General features: G+C 62.3%; 1 protein-coding gene across 1 annotated transcript; it reads left to right on the top strand.

The window, feature by feature from the left end:
* Positions 1-2,398: 2,398 nt before the first annotated feature.
* Positions 2,399-19,498, top strand: LOC121063215 (mucin-19-like; the record flags this gene model as incomplete). Its single annotated transcript, XM_040543581.1, has 6 exons — positions 2,399-4,157; positions 4,263-6,110; positions 6,216-7,970; positions 8,076-13,643; positions 13,749-19,237; positions 19,289-19,498. Coding segments are annotated over exons 1-6 (16,629 nt in total), but the record flags the coding sequence as incomplete, so codon positions are not given.
* Between the last annotated feature and the right edge of the window lie 1,059 nt (positions 19,499-20,557).

The following is a 20,557-nucleotide window of genomic DNA, read 5'->3' on the forward strand; positions in this document are numbered from 1 at the left end:
CGATGTCACCGCCGATGTCACCGCAGGTGTCATCGCGTCCCATCCGTCTCGGGGGGGGGGGGGGGACAAAGGTCGGGGCCTCCCCAGAACCCATAAAGGCCGGCCTCCCCCGCCCGCGGGCGCACCCGGCCTCCACCGAGCCTCCGACGGACGCGGCCTCGCTGGCGGAGGCCCATGGCGGGGAGGCTGGCGGCGCTGGTGGGGTGGCTGCTGGTGGCAGGTAGGGGACACGGGGACGAGGGGGGAGGCCAGGAAGGGGGGCGGGGGGGGGGGGGTGGAGGCCGGGAGGATGAGGAGGCTGGAGGAGAGGCTGGGGATGGAGGGAGGCTGAAGGGGAGGATGAGGAGGCTGGAGGAGAGGCTGGGGATGGAGGGAGGCTGAAGGGGAGGATGAGGAGGCTGCAGGAGAGGCTGGGGATGGAGGGAGGCTGAAGGGGAGGATGAGGAGGCTGGAGGAGAGGCTGGGGGTGGAGGGAGGCTGAAGGGGAGGATGAGGAGGCTGCAGGAGAGGCTGGGGGTGGAGGGAGGCCGACGGGGAGGATGAGGAGGCTGGAGGAGAGGCTGGGGGTGGAGGGAGGCCGAAGGGGAGGATGAGGAGGCTGGAGGAGAGGCTGGGGGTGGAGGGAGGCCGAAGGGGAGGATGAGGAGGCTGGAGGAGAGGCTGGGGGTGGAGGGAGGCCGAAGGGGAGGATGAGGAGGCTGGAGGAGAGGCTGGGGGTGGAGGGAGGCCGAAGGGGAGGATGAGGAGGCTGGAGGAGAGGCTGGGGGTGGAGGGAGGCCGAAGGGGAGGATGAGGAGGCTGAAGGTGAAGGTGGGGGGAGGCTGGTGGGGGTGGGGAGGCTGGGGATGGATGGAGGCTGAAGGGGAGAACGAGGAGGCTGAAGATGAGGATGGGCGGAGGCTGTAGAAGGATGAGGAGGCCAAAGGGGAGGCTGGGAGTGGAGGGAGGCTGAGGGGAGGATGGAGGGAGGCAGGTGGGGGTGGGGAGGCTGCGGGTGGGGTGAGCCCCTGCTGAGGCTGTGGAGGCCCTGACACCGCTGCGCGCACCGCCCACAGCCGCAGGCACAGCCACAGTGGGAACGGAGACCTCCAGTACGACACCAGGATATCACAATACACAGTGGCCCTCAGGGGGAACGGGGGCAGAGCCGGCCTCCACGGCAGCCTCCAGCAGCCCAATGAGGAAAACCGGTGCCTTGATGCACAACCTAATGAGTTCTTCTGGCCTCACCTCCACAGCAGCCTCCGCCACCACAACAGAGACCTCAACGGCCTCCAGTACAACTCCTGAGACCTCCACAGACCTCACCTCCACTCCTTTGACCTCCACATCTGCCTCCACCACCTCCTCAGAGGCCTCCACAGTGTCCTCAACGTCTCCAGGCACCTCCACGGGCATGACTTCAACAGTTGCCTCCACAACCTCTTCCGAGACCTCCACGGCCTCCTCAACCACTCCAGGGACCTCCACAGGACTCACATCAACCCCTGTGAGCTCCACAGTAGCCTCCACTACGTCACCTGAGACCTCCACGGCCTTTACTTCCACTCCAGGCACCTCCACAGGCCTCACCTCCACTCCGGGGACCTCCACATCTGCCTCCACCACCTCAGCTGAGACCTCCACAGCCTCCAGTACAACTGCAGGCACCTCCACTGGCCTCACTTCAACACCAGGCACCTCCACAGTGGCCTCCACCACCTCCTCCGAAACCTCCACGGCCTCCTCTTCTACTCCGGTCACCTCCACAGGCGTCACCTCCAGCCCCGTGACCTCTGCACCGGCCTCCACCACCTCAGCTGAGACCTCTACCATCTCCAGCACAATTCAAGCAACATCCACGGGCCTCACCTCCACTGCGGGGACCTCCACAGTGGCCTCCACCACGTCAGCTGAGACCTCCACGGCCTCCACTACAACTTCCGGCACCTCCACGGGCCTCACCTCCACACCATTGACCTCCACAGTGGCCTCCACCACCTCTTCCGAAACCTCCACGGCCTCATCAACATCTCCAGGTACCTCCACAGGCCTCACCTCCACTCCTTTGACCTCCACAGTGGCCTGCACCACATCAGCTGAGACCTCCACGGCCTCCACTACAACTTCCGGCACCTCCACAGGCCTCACCTCCACTCCGGGGACCTCCACAGCGGCCTCCGCCACCTCAGCTGAGACCTCCACAGCCTCCAGTACAACTGCAGGCACCTCCACTGGCCTCACTTCAACACCAGGCACCTCCACAGTGGCCTCCACCACCTCCTCCGAAACCTCCACGGCCTCCTCTTCTACTCCGGTCACCTCCACAGGCATCACCTCCAGCCCCGTGACCTCTGCACCGGCCTCCACCACCTCAGCTGAGACCTCTACCGTCTCCAGCACAACTCAAGCAACATCCATGGGCCTCACCTCCACTCTGGGGACCTCCACAGCTGCCTCCACCACATCAGATGAGACCTCCACGGCCTCCTCTTCCACTCCAGGGACCTCCACAGGACTCACCTCCACACCACTGACCTCCACAGTGGCCTCTACCACCTCCTCAGAGACCTCAACAGCCTCCAGCACAGCTCCAGGGACCTCGATTGGCCTCACCTCCACTCCACGGACCTCCACAGCGGCCTCCACCACCTCAGCTGAGACCTCCACGGCCTACAGTACAACTCCAGGCACCTCCAGCGGCCTGACCTCCACTCCAGTGACCACTACCACGGCTGCCACCACCTCCCCAGAGACTTCCACAGTGTCCTCAACATCTCCAGGAACCTCCACAGGCCTCACCTCCACACACATGACCTCCACTGTGGCCTCCACCACCTCTTCTGAGACCTCCACGGCCTCCTCTTCCACGCCAGGAACCTCCACAGTACTCACCTCCACTCTGGGGACCTCGACTGTGGCCTCCACCATGACCCAGGAGACCTCCACGGCCTCCTCAACATCTCCAGGAACCTCCACTGTCCTCACCTCCACTCCTTTGACCTCCACAACGGCCTCTACCACCTCCTCAGAGACCTCAACAGCCTCCAGCTCAACTCCAGGCACCTCCACAGGCCTCACCTCCACTCCTTTGACCTCCACATCTGCCTCAACCACCTCCTCAGAGGCCTCCACAGCGTCCTCAACATCTCCAGGCACTTCCACGGGTCTGACCACCACACCCATGACCTCCACAGTTGCCTCCACAACCTCTTCCGAGACCTCCACGGCCTCCTCAACCACTCCAGGGACCTCCACAGGACTCACATCAACCCCTGTGAGCTCCACAGTGGCCTCCACTACGTCACCTGAGACCTCCACGGCCTTTACTTCCACTCCAGGCACCTCCACAGGCCTCACCTCCACTCCGGGGACCTCCACATCTGCCTCCACCACCTCAGCTGAGACCTCCACAGCCTCCAGTACAACTGCAGGCACCTCCACTGGCCTCACTTCAACACCAGGCACCTCCACAGTGGCCTCCACCACCTCCTCCGAAACCTCCACGGCCTCCTCTTCTACTCCGGTCACCTCCACAGGCGTCACCTCCAGCCCCGTGACCTCTGCACCGGCCTCCACCACCTCAGCTGAGACCTCTACCGTCTCCAGCACAACTCAACCAACATCCATGGGCCTCACCTCCACTCTGGGGACCTCCACAGCTGCCTCCACCACGTCAGATGAGACCTCCACGGCCTCCTCTTCCACTCCAGGAACCTCCACAGGACTCACCTCCACACCACTGACCTCCACAGTGGCCTCTACCACCTCCTCAGAGACCTCAACAGCCTCCAGCACAGCTCCAGGGACCTCGATTGGCCTCACCTCCACTCCGGGGACCTCCACAGTGGCCTCCACCACATCACCTGAGACCTCCACGGCCTCCACTACAACTTCCGGCACCTCCACAGGCCTCACCTCCACACCATTGACCTCCACAGTGGCCTCCACCACCTCTTCCGAAACCTCCGCGGCCTCATCAACATCTCCAGGTACCTCCACAGGCCTCACCTCTACTCCACGGACCTCCACAGCGGCCTCCACCACCTCAGCTGAGACCTCCACGGCCTCCACTACAACTGCAGGCACCGCCACGGGCCTCACCTCCACACCATTGACCTCCACAGTGGCCTCCACCACCTCTTCCGAAACCTCCGCGGCCTCATCAACATCTCCAGGTACCTCCACAGGCCTCACCTCCACTCCTTTGACCTCCACAGTGGCCTCCACCACATCAGCTGAGACCTCCACGGCCTCCACTACAACTTCCGGCACCTCCACAGGCCTCACCTCCACTCCGGGGACCTCCACAGCGGCCTCCACCACCTCAGCTGAGACCTCCACAGCCTCCACTACAACTACAGGCACCTCCACTGGCCTCACTTCAACACCAGGCACCTCCACAGTGGCCTCCACCACCTCCTCCGAAACCTCCACGGCCTCCTCTTCTACTCCGGTCACCTCCACAGGCGTCACCTCCAGCCCCGTGACCTCTGCACCGGCCTCCACCACCTCAGCTGAGACCTCTACCGTCTCCAGCACAACTCAAGCAACATCCATGGGCCTCACCTCCACTGCGGGGACCTCCACAGTGGCCTCCACCACATCAGCTGAGACCTCCACGGCCTACAGTACAACTCCAGGCACCTCCAGCGGCCTGACCTCCACTCCAGTGACCACTACCACGGCTGCCACCACCTCCCCAGAGACTTCCACAGCGTCCTCAACATCTCCAGGAACCTCCACAGGCCTCACCTCCACACACATGACCTCCACTGTGGCCTCCACCACCTCTTCTGAGACCTCCATGGCCTCCTCTTCCACGCCAGGAACCTCCACAGTACTCACCTCCACTCTGGGGACCTCGACTGTGGCCTCCACCATGACCCAGGAGACCTCCTCGGCCTCCTCAACATCTCCAGGAACCTCCACTGTCCTCACCTCCACTCCTTTGACCTCTACAACGGCCTCTACCACCTCCTCAGAGACCTCAACAGCCTCCAGCTCAACTCCAGGCACCTCCACAGGCCTCACCTCCACTCCTTTGACCTCCACAGCGGCCTCCACCACCTCAGCTGAGACATCCATGGCCTACAGTACAACTCCAGGCACCTCCAGCGGCCTGACCTCCACTCCAGTGACCACTACCACGGCTGCCACAACCTCCCCAGAGACTTCCACAGCGTCCTCAACATCTCCAGGAACCTCCACAGGCCTCACCTCCACACACATGACCTCCACTGTGGCCTCCACCACGACCCAGGAGACCTCCATGGCCTCCTCAACATCTCCAGGTACCTCCACTGTCCTCACCTCCGCTCCTTTGACCTCCACAACGGCCTCTACCACCTCCTCAGAGACCTCAACAGCCTCCAGTTCAACTCCAGGCACCTCCACAGGCCTCACCTCCACTCCTTTGACCTCCACATCTGCCTCAACCACCTCCTCAGAGGCCTCCACAGCATCCTCAACATCTCCAGGCACTTCCACGGGTCTGACCACCACACCCATGACCTCCACAGTTGCCTCCACAACCTCTTCCGAGACCTCCACGGCCTCCTCAACCACTCCAGGGACCTCCACAGGACTCACATCAACCCCTGTGAGCTCCACAGTGGCCTCCACTACGTCACTTGAGACCTCCACGGCCTTTACTTCCACTCCAGGCACCTCCACAGGCCTCACCTCCACTCCGGGGACCTCCACAGCGGCCTCCACCACCTCAGCTGAGACCTCCACAGCCTCCAGTACAACTGCAGGCACCTCCACTGGCCTCACTTCAACACCAGGCACCTCCACAGTGGCCTCCACCACCTCCTCCGAAACCTCCACGGCCTCCTCTTCTACTCTGGTCACCTCCACAGGTGTCACCTCCAGCCCCGTGACCTCTGCACCGGCCTCCACCACCTCAGCTGAGACCTCTACCGTCTCCAGCACAATTCAAGCAACATCCACGGGCCTCACCTCCACTGCGGGGACCTCCACAGTGGCCTCCACCACGTCAGCTGAGACCTCCACGGCCTCCACTACAACTTCCGGCACCTCCACGGGCCTCACCTCCACACCATTGACCTCCACAGTGGCCTCCACCACCTCTTCCGAAACCTCCACGGCCTCATCAACATCTCCAGGTACCTCCACAGGCCTCACCTCCACTCCTTTGACCTCCACAGTGGCCTCCACCACATCAGCTGAGACCTCCACGGCCTCCACTACAACTTCCGGCACCTCCACAGGCCTCACCTCCACTCCGGGGACCTCCACAGCGGCCTCCGCCACCTCAGCTGAGACCTCCACAGCCTCCAGTACAACTGCAGGCACCTCCACTGGCCTCACTTCAACACCAGGCACCTCCACAGTGGCCTCCACCACCTCCTCCGAAACCTCCACGGCCTCCTCTTCTACTCCGGTCACCTCCACAGGCATCACCTCCAGCCCCGTGACCTCTGCACCGGCCTCCACCACCTCAGCTGAGACCTCTACCGTCTCCAGCACAACTCAAGCAACATCCATGGGCCTCACCTCCACTCTGGGGACCTCCACAGTTGCCTCCACCACATCAGATGAGACCTCCACGGCCTCCTCTTCCACTCCAGGAACCTCCACAGGACTCACCTCCACACCACTGACCTCCACAGTGGCCTCTACCACCTCCTCAGAGACCTCAACAGCCTCCAGCACAGCTCCAGGGACCTCGATTGGCCTCACCTCCGCTCCGGGGACCTCCACAGCGGCCTCCACCACATCAGCTGAGACCTCCACGGCCTACAGTACAACTCCAGGCACCTCCACAGGCCTCACCTCCACTCCACGGACCTCCACAGCGGCCTCCACCACATCAGCTGAGACCTCCACGGCCTACAGTACAACTCCAGGCACCTCCAGCGGCCTGACCTCCACTCCAGTGACCACTACCACGGCTGCCACCACCTCCCCAGAGACTTCCACAGCGTCCTCAACATCTCCAGGAACCTCCACAGGCCTCACCTCCACACACATGACCTCCACTGTGGCCTCCACCACCTCTTCTGAGACCTCCACGGCCTCCTCTTCCACGCCAGGAACCTCCACAGTACTCACCTCCACTCTGGGGACCTCGACTGTGGCCTCCACCATGACCCAGGAGACCTCCACGGCCTCCTCAACATCTCCAGGAACCTCCACTGTCCTCACCTCCACTCCTTTGACCTCCACAACGGCCTCTACCACCTCCTCAGAGACCTCAACAGCCTCCAGCTCAACTCCAGGCACCTCCACAGGCCTCACCTCCACTCCTTTGACCTCCACATCTGCCTCAACCACCTCCTCAGAGGCCTCCACAGCGTCCTCAACATCTCCAGGCACTTCCACGGGTCTGACCACCACACCCATGACCTCCACAGTTGCCTCCACAACCTCTTCCGAGACCTCCACGGCCTCCTCAACCACTCCAGGGACCTCCACAGGACTCACATCAACCCCTGTGAGCTCCACAGTGGCCTCCACTACGTCACCTGAGACCTCCACGGCCTTTACTTCCACTCCAGGCACCTCCACAGGCCTCACCTCCACTCCAGGGACCTCCACATCTGCCTCCACCACCTCAGCTGAGACCTCCACAGCCTCCAGTACAACTGCAGGCACCTCCACTGGCCTCACTTCAACACCAGGCACCTCCACAGTGGCCTCCACCACCTCCTCCAAAACCTCCACGGCCTCCTCTTCTACTCCGGTCACCTCCACAGGTGTCACCTCCAGCCCCGTGACCTCTGCACCGGCCTCCACCACCTCAGCTGAGACCTCTACCATCTCCAGCACAATTCAAGCAACATCCACGGGCCTCACCTCCACTGCGGGGACCTCCACAGTGGCCTCCACCACGTCAGCTGAGACCTCCACGGCCTCCACTACAACTTCCGGCACCTCCACGGGCCTCACCTCCACACCATTGACCTCCACAGTGGCCTCCACCACCTCTTCCGAAACCTCCACGGCCTCATCAACATCTCCAGGTACCTCCACAGGCCTCACCTCCACTCCTTTGACCTCCACAGTGGCCTCCACCACATCAGCTGAGACCTCCACGGCCTCCACTACAACTTCCGGCACCTCCACAGGCCTCACCTCCACTCCGGGGACCTCCACAGCGGCCTCCGCCACCTCAGCTGAGACCTCCACAGCCTCCAGTACAACTGCAGGCACATCCACTGGCCTCACTTCAATACCAGGCACCTCCACATCTGCCTCCACCACCTCAGCTGAGACCTCCACAGCCTCCAGTACAACTACAGGCACCTCCACTGGCCTCACTTCAACACCAGGCACCTCCACAGTGGCCTCCACCACCTCCTCCGAAACCTCCACGGCCTCCTCTTCTACTCCGGTCACCTCCACAGGCATCACCTCCAGCCCCGTGACCTCTGCACCGGCCTCCACCACCTCAGCTGAGACCTCTACCGTCTCCAGCACAACTCAAGCAACATCCATGGGCCTCACCTCCACTCTGGGGACCTCCACAGTTGCCTCCACCACATCAGATGAGACCTCCACGGCCTCCTCTTCCACTCCAGGATCCTCCACAGGACTCACCTCCACACCACTGACCTCCACAGTGGCCTCTACCACCTCCTCAGAGACCTCAACAGCCTCCAGCACAGCTCCAGGGACCTCGATTGGCCTCACCTCCGCTCCGGGGACCTCTACAGCGGCCTCCACCACATCAGCTGAGACCTCCACGGCCTACAGTACAACTCCAGGCACCTCCACAGGCCTCACCTCCACTCCACGGACCTCCACAGCGGCCTCCACCACATCAGCTGAGACCTCCACGGCCTACAGTACAACTCCAGGCACCTCCAGCGGCCTGACCTCCACTCCAGTGACCACTACCACGGCTGCCACCACCTCCCCAGAGACTTCCACAGCATCCTCAACATCTCCAGGAACCTCCACAGGCCTCACCTCCACACACATGACCTCCACTGTGGCCTCCACCACCTCTTCTGAGACCTCCACGGCCTCCTCTTCCACGCCAGGAACCTCCACAGTACTCACCTCCACTCTGGGGACCTCGACTGTGGCCTCCACCATGACCCAGGAGACCTCCACGGCCTCCTCAACATCTCCAGGAACCTCCACTGTCCTCACCTCCACTCCTTTGACCTCCACAACGGCCTCTACCACCTCCTCAGAGACCTCAACAGCCTCCAGCTCAACTCCAGGCACCTCCACAGGCCTCACCTCCACTCCTTTGACCTCCACATCTGCCTCAACCACCTCCTCAGAGGCCTCCACAGCGTCCTCAACATCTCCAGGCACTTCCACGGGTCTGACCACCACACCCATGACCTCCACAGTTGCCTCCACAACCTCTTCCGAGACCTCCACGGCCTCCTCAACCACTCCAGGGACCTCCACAGGACTCACCTCCACTCCGGGGACCTCCACATCTGCCTCCACCACCTCAGCTGAGACCTCCACAGCCTCCAGTACAACTGCAGGCACCTCCACTGGCCTCACTTCAACACCAGGCACCTCCACAGTGGCCTCCACCACCTCCTCCGAAACCTCCACGGCCTCCTCTTCTACTCCGGTCACCTCCACAGGCGTCACCTCCAGCCCCGTGACCTCTGCACCGGCCTCCACCACCTCAGCTGAGACCTCTACCGTCTCCAGCACAACTCAACCAACATCCATGGGCCTCACCTCCACTCTGGGGACCTCCACAGCTGCCTCCACCACGTCAGATGAGACCTCCACGGCCTCCTCTTCCACTCCAGGAACCTCCACAGGACTCACCTCCACACCACTGACCTCCACAGTGGCCTCTACCACCTCCTCAGAGACCTCAACAGCCTCCAGCACAGCTCCAGGGACCTCGATTGGCCTCACCTCCACTCCGGGGACCTCCACAGTGGCCTCCACCACATCACCTGAGACCTCCACGGCCTCCACTACAACTTCCGGCACCTCCACAGGCCTCACCTCCACACCATTGACCTCCACAGTGGCCTCCACCACCTCTTCCGAAACCTCCGCGGCCTCATCAACATCTCCAGGTACCTCCACAGGCCTCACCTCTACTCCACGGACCTCCACAGCGGCCTCCACCACCTCAGCTGAGACCTCCACGGCCTCCACTACAACTGCAGGCACCGCCACGGGCCTCACCTCCACACCATTGACCTCCACAGTGGCCTCCACCACCTCTTCCGAAACCTCCGCGGCCTCATCAACATCTCCAGGTACCTCCACAGGCCTCACCTCCACTCCTTTGACCTCCACAGTGGCCTCCACCACATCAGCTGAGACCTCCTCAGCCTCCAGTACAACTGCAGGCACCTCCACTGGCCTCACTTCAATACCAGGCACCTCCACAGTGGCCTCGACCACCTCTTCCGAAACCTCCACGGCCTCATCAACATCTCCAGGTACCTCCACAGGCCTCACCTCCACTCCACGGACCTCCACAGCGGCCTCCACCACCTCAGCTGAGACTTCCACGGCCTCCTCAACCACTCCAGGGACCTCCACGGGCCTCACCTCCACTCCAGGGATCTCCACATCTGCCTCCACCACATCAGCTGAGACCTCCACGGCCTCCACTACAACTTCCGGCACCTCCACAGGCCTCACCTCCACTGCGGGGACCTCCACAGCGGCCTCCACCACCTCAGCTGAGACCTCCACAGCCTCCAGTACAACTGCAGGCACCTCCACTGGCCTCACTTCAACACCAGGCACCTCCACATCTGCCTCCACCACCTCCTCCGAAACCTCCACGGCCTCCTCCTCTACTCCGGTCACCTCCACAGGCGTCACCTCCAGCCCCGTGACCTCTGCACCGGCCTCCACCACCTCAGCTGAGACCTCTACCATCTCCAGCACAACTCAAGCAACATCCATGGGCCTCACCTCCACTCCGGGGACCTCCACAGCTGCCTCCACCACATCAGATGAGACCTCCACGGCCTCCTCTTCCACTCCAGGGACCTCCACTGGCCTCACCTCCACTCCAGGGATCTCCACAGTGGCCTCCACCACCTCTTCCGAAACCTCCGCGGCCTCATCAACATCTCCAGGTACCTCCACAGGCCTCACCTCTACTCCACGGACCTCCACAGAGGCCTCCACCACCTCAGCTGAGACCTCCACGGCCTACAGTACAACTCCAGGCACCTCCAGCGGCCTGACCTCCACTCCAGTGACCACTACCACGGCTGCCACAACCTCCCCAGAGACTTCCACAGCGTCCTCAACATCTCCAGGAACCTCCACAGGCCTCACCTCCACACCATTGACCTCCACAGTGGCCTCCACCACCTCTTCCGAAACCTCCGCGGCCTCATCAACATCTCCAGGCACCTCCACAGGCCTCACCTCTACTCCACGGACCTCCACATCTGCCTCCATCACCTCAGCTGAGACCTCCACGGCCTACAGTACAACTCCAGGCACCTCCAGCGGCCTGACCTCCACTCCAGTGACCACTACCACGGCTGCCACCACCTCCCCAGAGACTTCCACAGCATCCTCAACATCTCCAGGAACCTCCACAGGCCTCACCTCCACACACATGACCTCCACTGTGGCCTCCACCACCTCTTCTGAGACCTCCACGGCCTCCTCTTCCACGCCAGGAACCTCCACAGTACTCACCTCCACTCTGGGGACCTCGACTGTGGCCTCCACCATGACCCAGGAGACCTCCACGGCCTCCTCAACATCTCCAGGAACCTCCACTGTCCTCACCTCCACTCCTTTGACCTCTACAACGGCCTCTACCACCTCCTCAGAGACCTCAACAGCCTCCAGCTCAACTCCAGGCACCTCCACAGGCCTCACCTCCACTCCTTTGACCTCCACATCTGCCTCAACCACCTCCTCAGAGGCCTCCACAGCGTCCTCAACATCTCCAGGCACTTCCACGGGTCTGACCACCACACCCATGACCTCCACAGTTGCCTCCACAACCTCTTCTGAGACCTCCACGGCCTCCTCAACCACTCCAGGGACCTCCACAGGACTCACATCAACCCCTGTGAGCTCCACAGTGGCCTCCACTACGTCACCTGAGACCTCCACGGCCTTTACTTCCACTCCAGGCACCTCCACAGGCCTCACCTCCACTCCGGGGACCTCCACATCTGCCTCCACCACCTCAGCTGAGACCTCCACAGCCTCCAGTACAACTGCAGGCACCTCCACTGGCCTCACTTCAACACCAGGCACCTCCACAGTGGCCTCCACCACCTCCTCCGAAACCTCCACGGCCTCCTCTTCTACTCCGGTCACCTCCACAGGCGTCACCTCCAGCCCCGTGACCTCTGCACCGGCCTCCACCACCTCAGCTGAGACCTCTACCGTCTCCAGCACAACTCAACCAACATCCATGGGCCTCACCTCCACTCTGGGGACCTCCACAGCTGCCTCCACCACGTCAGATGAGACCTCCACGGCCTCCTCTTCCACTCCAGGAACCTCCACAGGACTCACCTCCACACCACTGACCTCCACAGTGGCCTCTACCACCTCCTCAGAGACCTCAACAGCCTCCAGCACAGCTCCAGGGACCTCGATTGGCCTCACCTCCACTCCGGGGACCTCCACAGCGGCCTCCACCACATCAGCTGAGACCTCCACGGCCTCCACTACAACTTCCGGCACCTCCACAGGCCTCACCTCCACACCATTGACCTCCACAGTGGCCTCCACCACCTCTTCCGAAACCTCCGCGGCCTCATCAACATCTCCAGGAACCTCCACAGGCCTCACCTCCACACACATGACCTCCACTGTGGCCTCCACCACGACCCAGGAGACCTCCATGGCCTCATTAACATCTCCAGGTACCTCCACTGTCCTCACCTCCACTGCTTTGACCTCCACAACGGCCTCTACCACCTCCTCAGAGACCTCAACAGCCTCCAGCACAACTCCAGGCACCTCCACAGGCCTCACCTCCACTCCTTTGACCTCCACATCCGCCTCCACCACCTCCTCAGAGGCCTCCACAGCGTCCTCAACATCTCCAGGCACCTCCACGGGTCTGACCACCACACCCATGACCTCCACAGTTGCCTCCACAACCTCTTCCGAGACCTCCACGGCCTCCTCAACCACTCCAGGGACCTCCACAGGACTCACATCAACCCCTGTGAGCTCCACAGTGGCCTCCACTACGTCACCTGAGACCTCCACGGCCTTTACTTCCACTCCAGGCACCTCCACAGGCCTCACCTCCACTCCGGGGACCTCCACAGCGGCCTCCACCACCTCAGCTGAGACCTCCACAGCCTCCAGTACAACTGCAGGCACCTCCACTGGCCTCACTTCAACACCAGGCACCTCCACAGCGGCCTCCACCACCTCCTCCGAAACCTCCACGGCCTCCTCTTCTACTCCGGTCACCTCCACAGGTGTCACCTCCAGCCCCGTGACCTCTGCACCGGCCTCCACCACCTCAGCTGAGACCTCTACCATCTCCAGCACAATTCAAGCAACATCCACGGGCCTCACCTCCACTGCGGGGACCTCCACAGTGGCCTCCACCACGTCAGCTGAGACCTCCACGGCCTCCACTACAACTTCCGGCACCTCCACGGGCCTCACCTCCACACCATTGACCTCCACAGTGGCCTCCACCACCTCTTCCGAAACCTCCACGGCCTCATCAACATCTCCAGGTACCTCCACAGGCCTCACCTCCACTCCTTTGACCTCCACAGTGGCCTCCACCACATCAGCTGAGACCTCCACGGCCTCCACTACAACTTCCGGCACTTCCACAGGCCTCACCTCCACTCCGGGGACCTCCACAGCGGCCTCCGCCACCTCAGCTGAGACCTCCACGGCCTACAGTACAACTCCAGGCACCTCCAGCGGCCTGACCTCCACTCCAGTGACCACTACCACGGCTGCCACAACCTCCCCAGAGACTTCCACAGCGTCCTCAACATCTCCAGGAACCTCCACAGGCCTCACCTCCACACACATGACCTCCACTGTGGCCTCCACCACGACCCAGGAGACCTCCATGGCCTCATCAACATCTCCAGGTACCTCCACTGTCCTCACCTCCACTGCTTTGACCTCCACAACGGCCTCTACCACCTCCTCAGAGACCTCAACAGCCTCCAGCACAACTCCAGGCACCTCCACAGGCCTCACCTCCACTCCTTTGACCTCCACATCCGCCTCCACCACCTCCTCAGAGGCCTCCACAGCGTCCTCAACATCTCCAGGCACTTCCACGGGTCTGACCACCACACCCATGACCTCCACAGTTGCCTCCACAACCTCTTCCGAGACCTCCACGGCCTCCTCAACCACTCCAGGGACCTCCACAGGACTCACATCAACCCCTGTGAGCTCCACAGTGGCCTCCACTACGTCACCTGAGACCTCCACGGCCTTTACTTCCACTCCAGGCACCTCCACAGGCCTCACCTCCACTCCGGGGACCTCCACAGCGGCCTCCACCACCTCAGCTGAGACCTCCACAGCCTCCAGTACAACTGCAGGCACCTCCACTGGCCTCACTTCAACACCAGGCACCTCCACAGCGGCCTCCACCACCTCCTCCGAAACCTCCACGGCCTCCTCTTCTACTCCGGTCACCTCCACAGGTGTCACCTCCAGCCCCGTGACCTCTGCACCGGCCTCCACCACCTCAGCTGAGACCTCTACCATCTCCAGCACAATTCAAGCAACATCCACGGGCCTCACCTCCACTGCGGGGACCTCCACAGTGGCCTCCACCACGTCAGCTGAGACCTCCACGGCCTCCACTACAACTTCCGGCACCTCCACAGGCCTCACCTCCACACCATTGACCTCCACAGTGGCCTCCACCACCTCTTCCGAAACCTCCGCGGCCTCATCAACATCTCCAGGAACCTCCACAGGCCTCACCTCCACACACATGACCTCCACTGTGGCCTCCACCACGACCCAGGAGACCTCCATGGCCTCATCAACATCTCCAGGTACCTCCACTGTCCTCACCTCCACTGCTTTGACCTCCACAACGGCCTCTACCACCTCCTCAGAGACCTCAACAGCCTCCAGCACAACTCCAGGCACCTCCACAGGCCTCACCTCCACTCCTTTGACCTCCACATCCGCCTCCACCACCTCCTCAGAGGCCTCCACAGCGTCCTCAACATCTCCAGGCACCTCCACGGGTCTGACCACCACACCCATGACCTCCACAGTTGCCTCCACAACCTCTTCCGAGACCTCCACGGCCTCCTCAACCACTCCAGGGACCTCCACAGGACTCACATCAACCCCTGTGAGCTCCACAGTGGCCTCCACTACGTCACCTGAGACCTCCACGGCCTTTACTTCCACTCCAGGCACCTCCACAGGCCTCACCTCCACTCCGGGGACCTCCACAGCGGCCTCCACCACCTCAGCTGAGACCTCCACAGCCTCCAGTACAACTGCAGGCACCTCCACTGGCCTCACTTCAACACCAGGCACCTCCACAGCGGCCTCCACCACCTCCTCCGAAACCTCCACGGCCTCCTCTTCTACTCCGGTCACCTCCACAGGTGTCACCTCCAGCCCCGTGACCTCTGCACCGGCCTCCACCACCTCAGCTGAGACCTCTACCGTCTCCAGCACAACTCAAGCAACATCCATGGGCCTCACCTCCACTCTGGGGACCTCCACAGTTGCCTCCACCACATCAGATGAGACCTCCACGGCCTCCTCTTCCACTCCAGGAACCTCCACAGGACTCACCTCCACACCACTGACCTCCACAGTGGCCTCTACCACCTCCTCAGAGACCTCAACAGCCTCCAGCACAGCTCCAGGGACCTCGATTGGCCTCACCTCCGCTCCGGGGACCTCCACAGCGGCCTCCACCACATCAGCTGAGACCTCCACGGCCTACAGTACAACTCCAGGCACCTCCACAGGCCTCACCTCCACTCCACGGACCTCCACAGCGGCCTCCACCACCTCAGCTGAGACCTCCACGGCCTACAGTACAACTCCAGGCACCTCCAGCGGCCTGACCTCCACTCCAGTGACCACTACCACGGCTGCCACCACCTCCCCAGAGACTTCCACAGTGTCCTCAACATCTCCAGGAACCTCCACAGTACTCACCTCCACACACATGACCTCCACTGTGGCCTCCACCACCTCTTCTGAGACCTCCACGGCCTCCTCTTCCACGCCAGGAACCTCCACAGTACTCACCTCCACTCTGGGGACCTCGACTGTGGCCTCCACCATGACCCAGGAGACCTCCACGGCCTCCTCAACATCTCCAGGAACCTCCACTGTCCTCACCTCCACTCCTTTGACCTCCACAACGGCCTCTACCACCTCCTCAGAGACCTCAACAGCCTCCAGCTCAACTCCAGGCACCTCCACAGGCCTCACCTCCACTCCTTTGACCTCCACATCTGCCTCAACCACCTCCTCAGAGGCCTCCACAGTGTCCTCAACATCTCCAGGCACTTCCACGGGTCTGACCACCACACCCATGACCTCCACAGTTGCCTCCACAACCTCTTCCGAGACCTCCACGGCCTCCTCAACCACTCCAGGGACCTCCACAGGACTCACATCAACCCCTGTGAGCTCCACAGTGGCCTCCACTACGTCACCTGAGACCTCCACGGCCTTTACTTCCACTCCAGGCACCTCCACAGGCCTCACCTCCACTCCGGGGACCTCCACAGCGGCCTCCACCACCTCAGCTGAGACCTCCACAGCCTCCAGTACAACTGCAGGCACCTCCACTGGCCTCACTTCAACACCAGGCACCTCCACAGTGGCCTCCACCACCTCCTCCAAAACCTCCACGGCCTCCTCTTCTACTCCGGTCACCTCCACAGGCGTCACCTCCAGCCCCGTGACCTCTGCACCGGCCTCCACCACCTCAGCTGAGACCTCTACCGTCTCCAGCACAACTCAAGCAACATCCATGGGCCTCACCTCCACTGCGGGGACCTCCACAGCTGCCTCCACCACGTCAGCTGAGACCTCCACGGCCTCCTCTTCCAATCCAGGGACCTCCACTGGCCTCACCTCCACTCCAGGGACCTCCACAGTGGCCTCCACCACATCACCTGAGACCTCCACGGCCTCCACTACAACTGCAGGCACCGCCACGGGCCTCACCTCCACACCATTGACCTCCACAGTGGCCTCCACCACCTCTTCCGAAACCTCCGCGGCCTCATCAACATCTCCAGGTACCTCCACAGGCCTCACCTCCACTCCTTTGACCTCCACAGTGGCCTCCACCACATCAGCTGAGACCTCCTCAGCCTCCAGTACAACTGCAGGCACCTCCACTGGCCTCACTTCAATACCAGGCACCTCCACAGTGGCCTCGACCACCTCTTCCGAAACCTCCACGGCCTCATCAACATCTCCAGGTACCTCCACAGGCCTCACCTCCACTCCACGGACCTCCACAGCGGCCTCCACCACCTCAGCTGAGACTTCCACGGCCTCCTCAACCACTCCAGGGACCTCCACGGGCCTCACCTCCACTCCAGGGATCTCCACATCTGCCTCCACCACATCAGCTGAGACCTCCACGGCCTCCACTACAACTTCCGGCACCTCCACAGGCCTCACCTCCACTCCGGGGACCTCCACAGCGGCCTCCACCACCTCAGCTGAGACCTCCACAGCCTCCAGTACAACTGCAGGCACCTCCACTGGCCTCACTTCAACACCAGGCACCTCCACAGTGGCCTCCACCACCTCCTCCGAAACCTCCACGGCCTCCTCCTCTACTCCGGTCACCTCCACAGGCGTCACCTCCAGCCCCGTGACCTCTGCACCGGCCTCCACCACCTCAGCTGAGACCTCTACCATCTCCAGCACAACTCAAGCAACATCCATGGGCCTCACCTCCACTCCGGGGACCTCCACAGCTGCCTCCACCACATCAGATGAGACCTCCACGGCCTCCTCTTCCACTCCAGGGACCTCCACTGGCCTCACCTCCACTCCAGGGATCTCCACAGTGGCCTCCACCACCTCTTCCGAAACCTCCGCGGCCTCATCAACATCTCCAGGTACCTCCACAGGCCTCACCTCTACTCCACGGACCTCCACAGAGGCCTCCACCACCTCAGCTGAGACCTCCACGGCCTACAGTACAACTCCAGGCACCTCCAGCGGCCTGACCTCCACTCCAGTGACCACTACCACGGCTGCCACAACCTCCCCAGAGACTTCCACAGCGTCCTCAACATCTCCAGGAACCTCCACAGGCCTCACCTCCACACCATTGACCTCCACAGTGGCCTCCACCACCTCTTCCGAAACCTCCGCGGCCTCATCAACATCTCCAGGCACCTCCACAGGCCTCACCTCTACTCCACGGACCTCCACATCTGCCTCCACCACCTCAGCTGAGACCTCCACGGCCTACAGTACAACTCCAGGCACCTCCAGCGGCCTGACCTCCACTCCAGTGACCACTACCACGGCTGCCACCACCTCCCCAGAGACTTCCACAGCATCCTCAACATCTCCAGGAACCTCCACAGGCCTCACCTCCACACACATGACCTCCACTGTGGCCTCCACCACCTCTTCTGAGACCTCCACGGCCTCCTCTTCCACGCCAGGAACCTCCACAGTACTCACCTCCACTCTGGGGACCTCGACTGTGGCCTCCACCATGACCCAGGAGACCTCCACGGCCTCCTCAACATCTCCAGGAACCTCCACTGTCCTCACCTCCACTCCTTTGACCTCTACAACGGCCTCTACCACCTCCTCAGAGACCTCAACAGCCTCCAGCTCAACTCCAGGCACCTCCACAGGCCTCACCTCCACTCCTTTGACCTCCACATCTGCCTCAACCACCTCCTCAGAGGCCTCCACAGCGTCCTCAACATCTCCAGGCACTTCCACGGGTCTGACCACCACACCCATGACCTCCACAGTTGCCTCCACAACCTCTTCTGAGACCTCCACGGCCTCCTCAACCACTCCAGGGACCTCCACAGGACTCACATCAACCCCTGTGAGCTCCACAGTGGCCTCCACTACGTCACCTGAGACCTCCACGGCCTCCACTACAACTTCCGGCACCTCCACAGGCCTCACCTCCACTCCGGGGACCTCCACATCTGCCTCCACCACCTCAGCTGAGACCTCCACAGCCTCCAGTACAACTGCAGGCACCTCCACTGGCCTCACTTCAACACCAGGCACCTCCACAGTGGCCTCCACCACCTCCTCCGAAACCTCCACGGCCTCCTCTTCTACTCCGGTCACCTCCACAGGCGTCACCTCCAGCCCCGTGACCTCTGCACCGGCCTCCACCACCTCAGCTGAGACCTCTACCGTCTCCAGCACAACTCAACCAACATCCATGGGCCTCACCTCCACTCTGGGGACCTCCACAGCTGCCTCCACCACGTCAGATGAGACCTCCACGGCCTCCTCTTCCACTCCAGGGACCTCCACAGGACTCACCTCCACACCACTGACCTCCACAGTGGCCTCTACCACCTCCTCAGAGACCTCAACAGCCTCCAGCACAGCTCCAGGGACCTCGATTGGCCTCACCTCCACTCCGGGGACCTCCACAGTGGCCTCCACCACATCACCTGAGACCTCCACGGCCTCCACTACAACTTCCGGCACCTCCACAGGCCTCACCTCCACACCATTGACCTCCACAGTGGCCTCCACCACCTCTTCCGAAACCTCCGCGGCCTCATCAACATCTCCAGGAACCTCCACAGGCCTCACCTCCACACACATGACCTCCACTGTGGCCTCCACCACGACCCAGGAGACCTCCATGGCCTCATCAACATCTCCAGGTACCTCCACAGGCCTCACCTCCACTCCTTTGACCTCCACATCCGCCTCCACCACCTCCTCAGAGGCCTCCACAGCGTCCTCAACATCTCCAGGCACCTCCACGGGTCTGACCACCACACCCATGACCTCCACAGTTGCCTCCACAACCTCTTCCGAGACCTCCACGGCCTCCTCAACCACTCCAGGGACCTCCACAGGACTCACATCAACCCCTGTGAGCTCCACAGTGGCCTCCACTACGTCACCTGAGACCTCCACGGCCTTTACTTCCACTCCAGGCACCTCCACAGGCCTCACCTCCACTCCGGGGACCTCCACAGCGGCCTCCACCACCTCAGCTGAGACCTCCACAGCCTCCAGTACAACTGCAGGCACCTCCACTGGCCTCACTTCAACACCAGGCACCTCCACAGCGGCCTCCACCACCTCCTCCGAAACCTCCACGGCCTCCTCTTCTACTCCGGTCACCTCCACAGGTGTCACCTCCAGCCCCGTGACCTCTGCACCGGCCTCCACCACCTCAGCTGAGACCTCTACCATCTCCAGCACAATTCAAGCAACATCCACGGGCCTCACCTCCACTGCGGGGACCTCCACAGTGGCCTCCACCACATCAGCTGAGACCTCCACGGCCTCCACTACAACTTCCGGCACTTCCACAGGCCTCACCTCCACTCCGGGGACCTCCACAGCGGCCTCCGCCACCTCAGCTGAGACATCCATGGCCTACAGTACAACTCCAGGCACCTCCAGCGGCCTGACCTCCACTCCAGTG

This window comes from Cygnus olor, unplaced genomic scaffold, assembly GCF_009769625.2.
Source record: "Cygnus olor isolate bCygOlo1 unplaced genomic scaffold, bCygOlo1.pri.v2 scaffold_107_ctg1, whole genome shotgun sequence".
NCBI classification, from domain to species: domain Eukaryota; kingdom Metazoa; phylum Chordata; class Aves; order Anseriformes; family Anatidae; genus Cygnus; species Cygnus olor.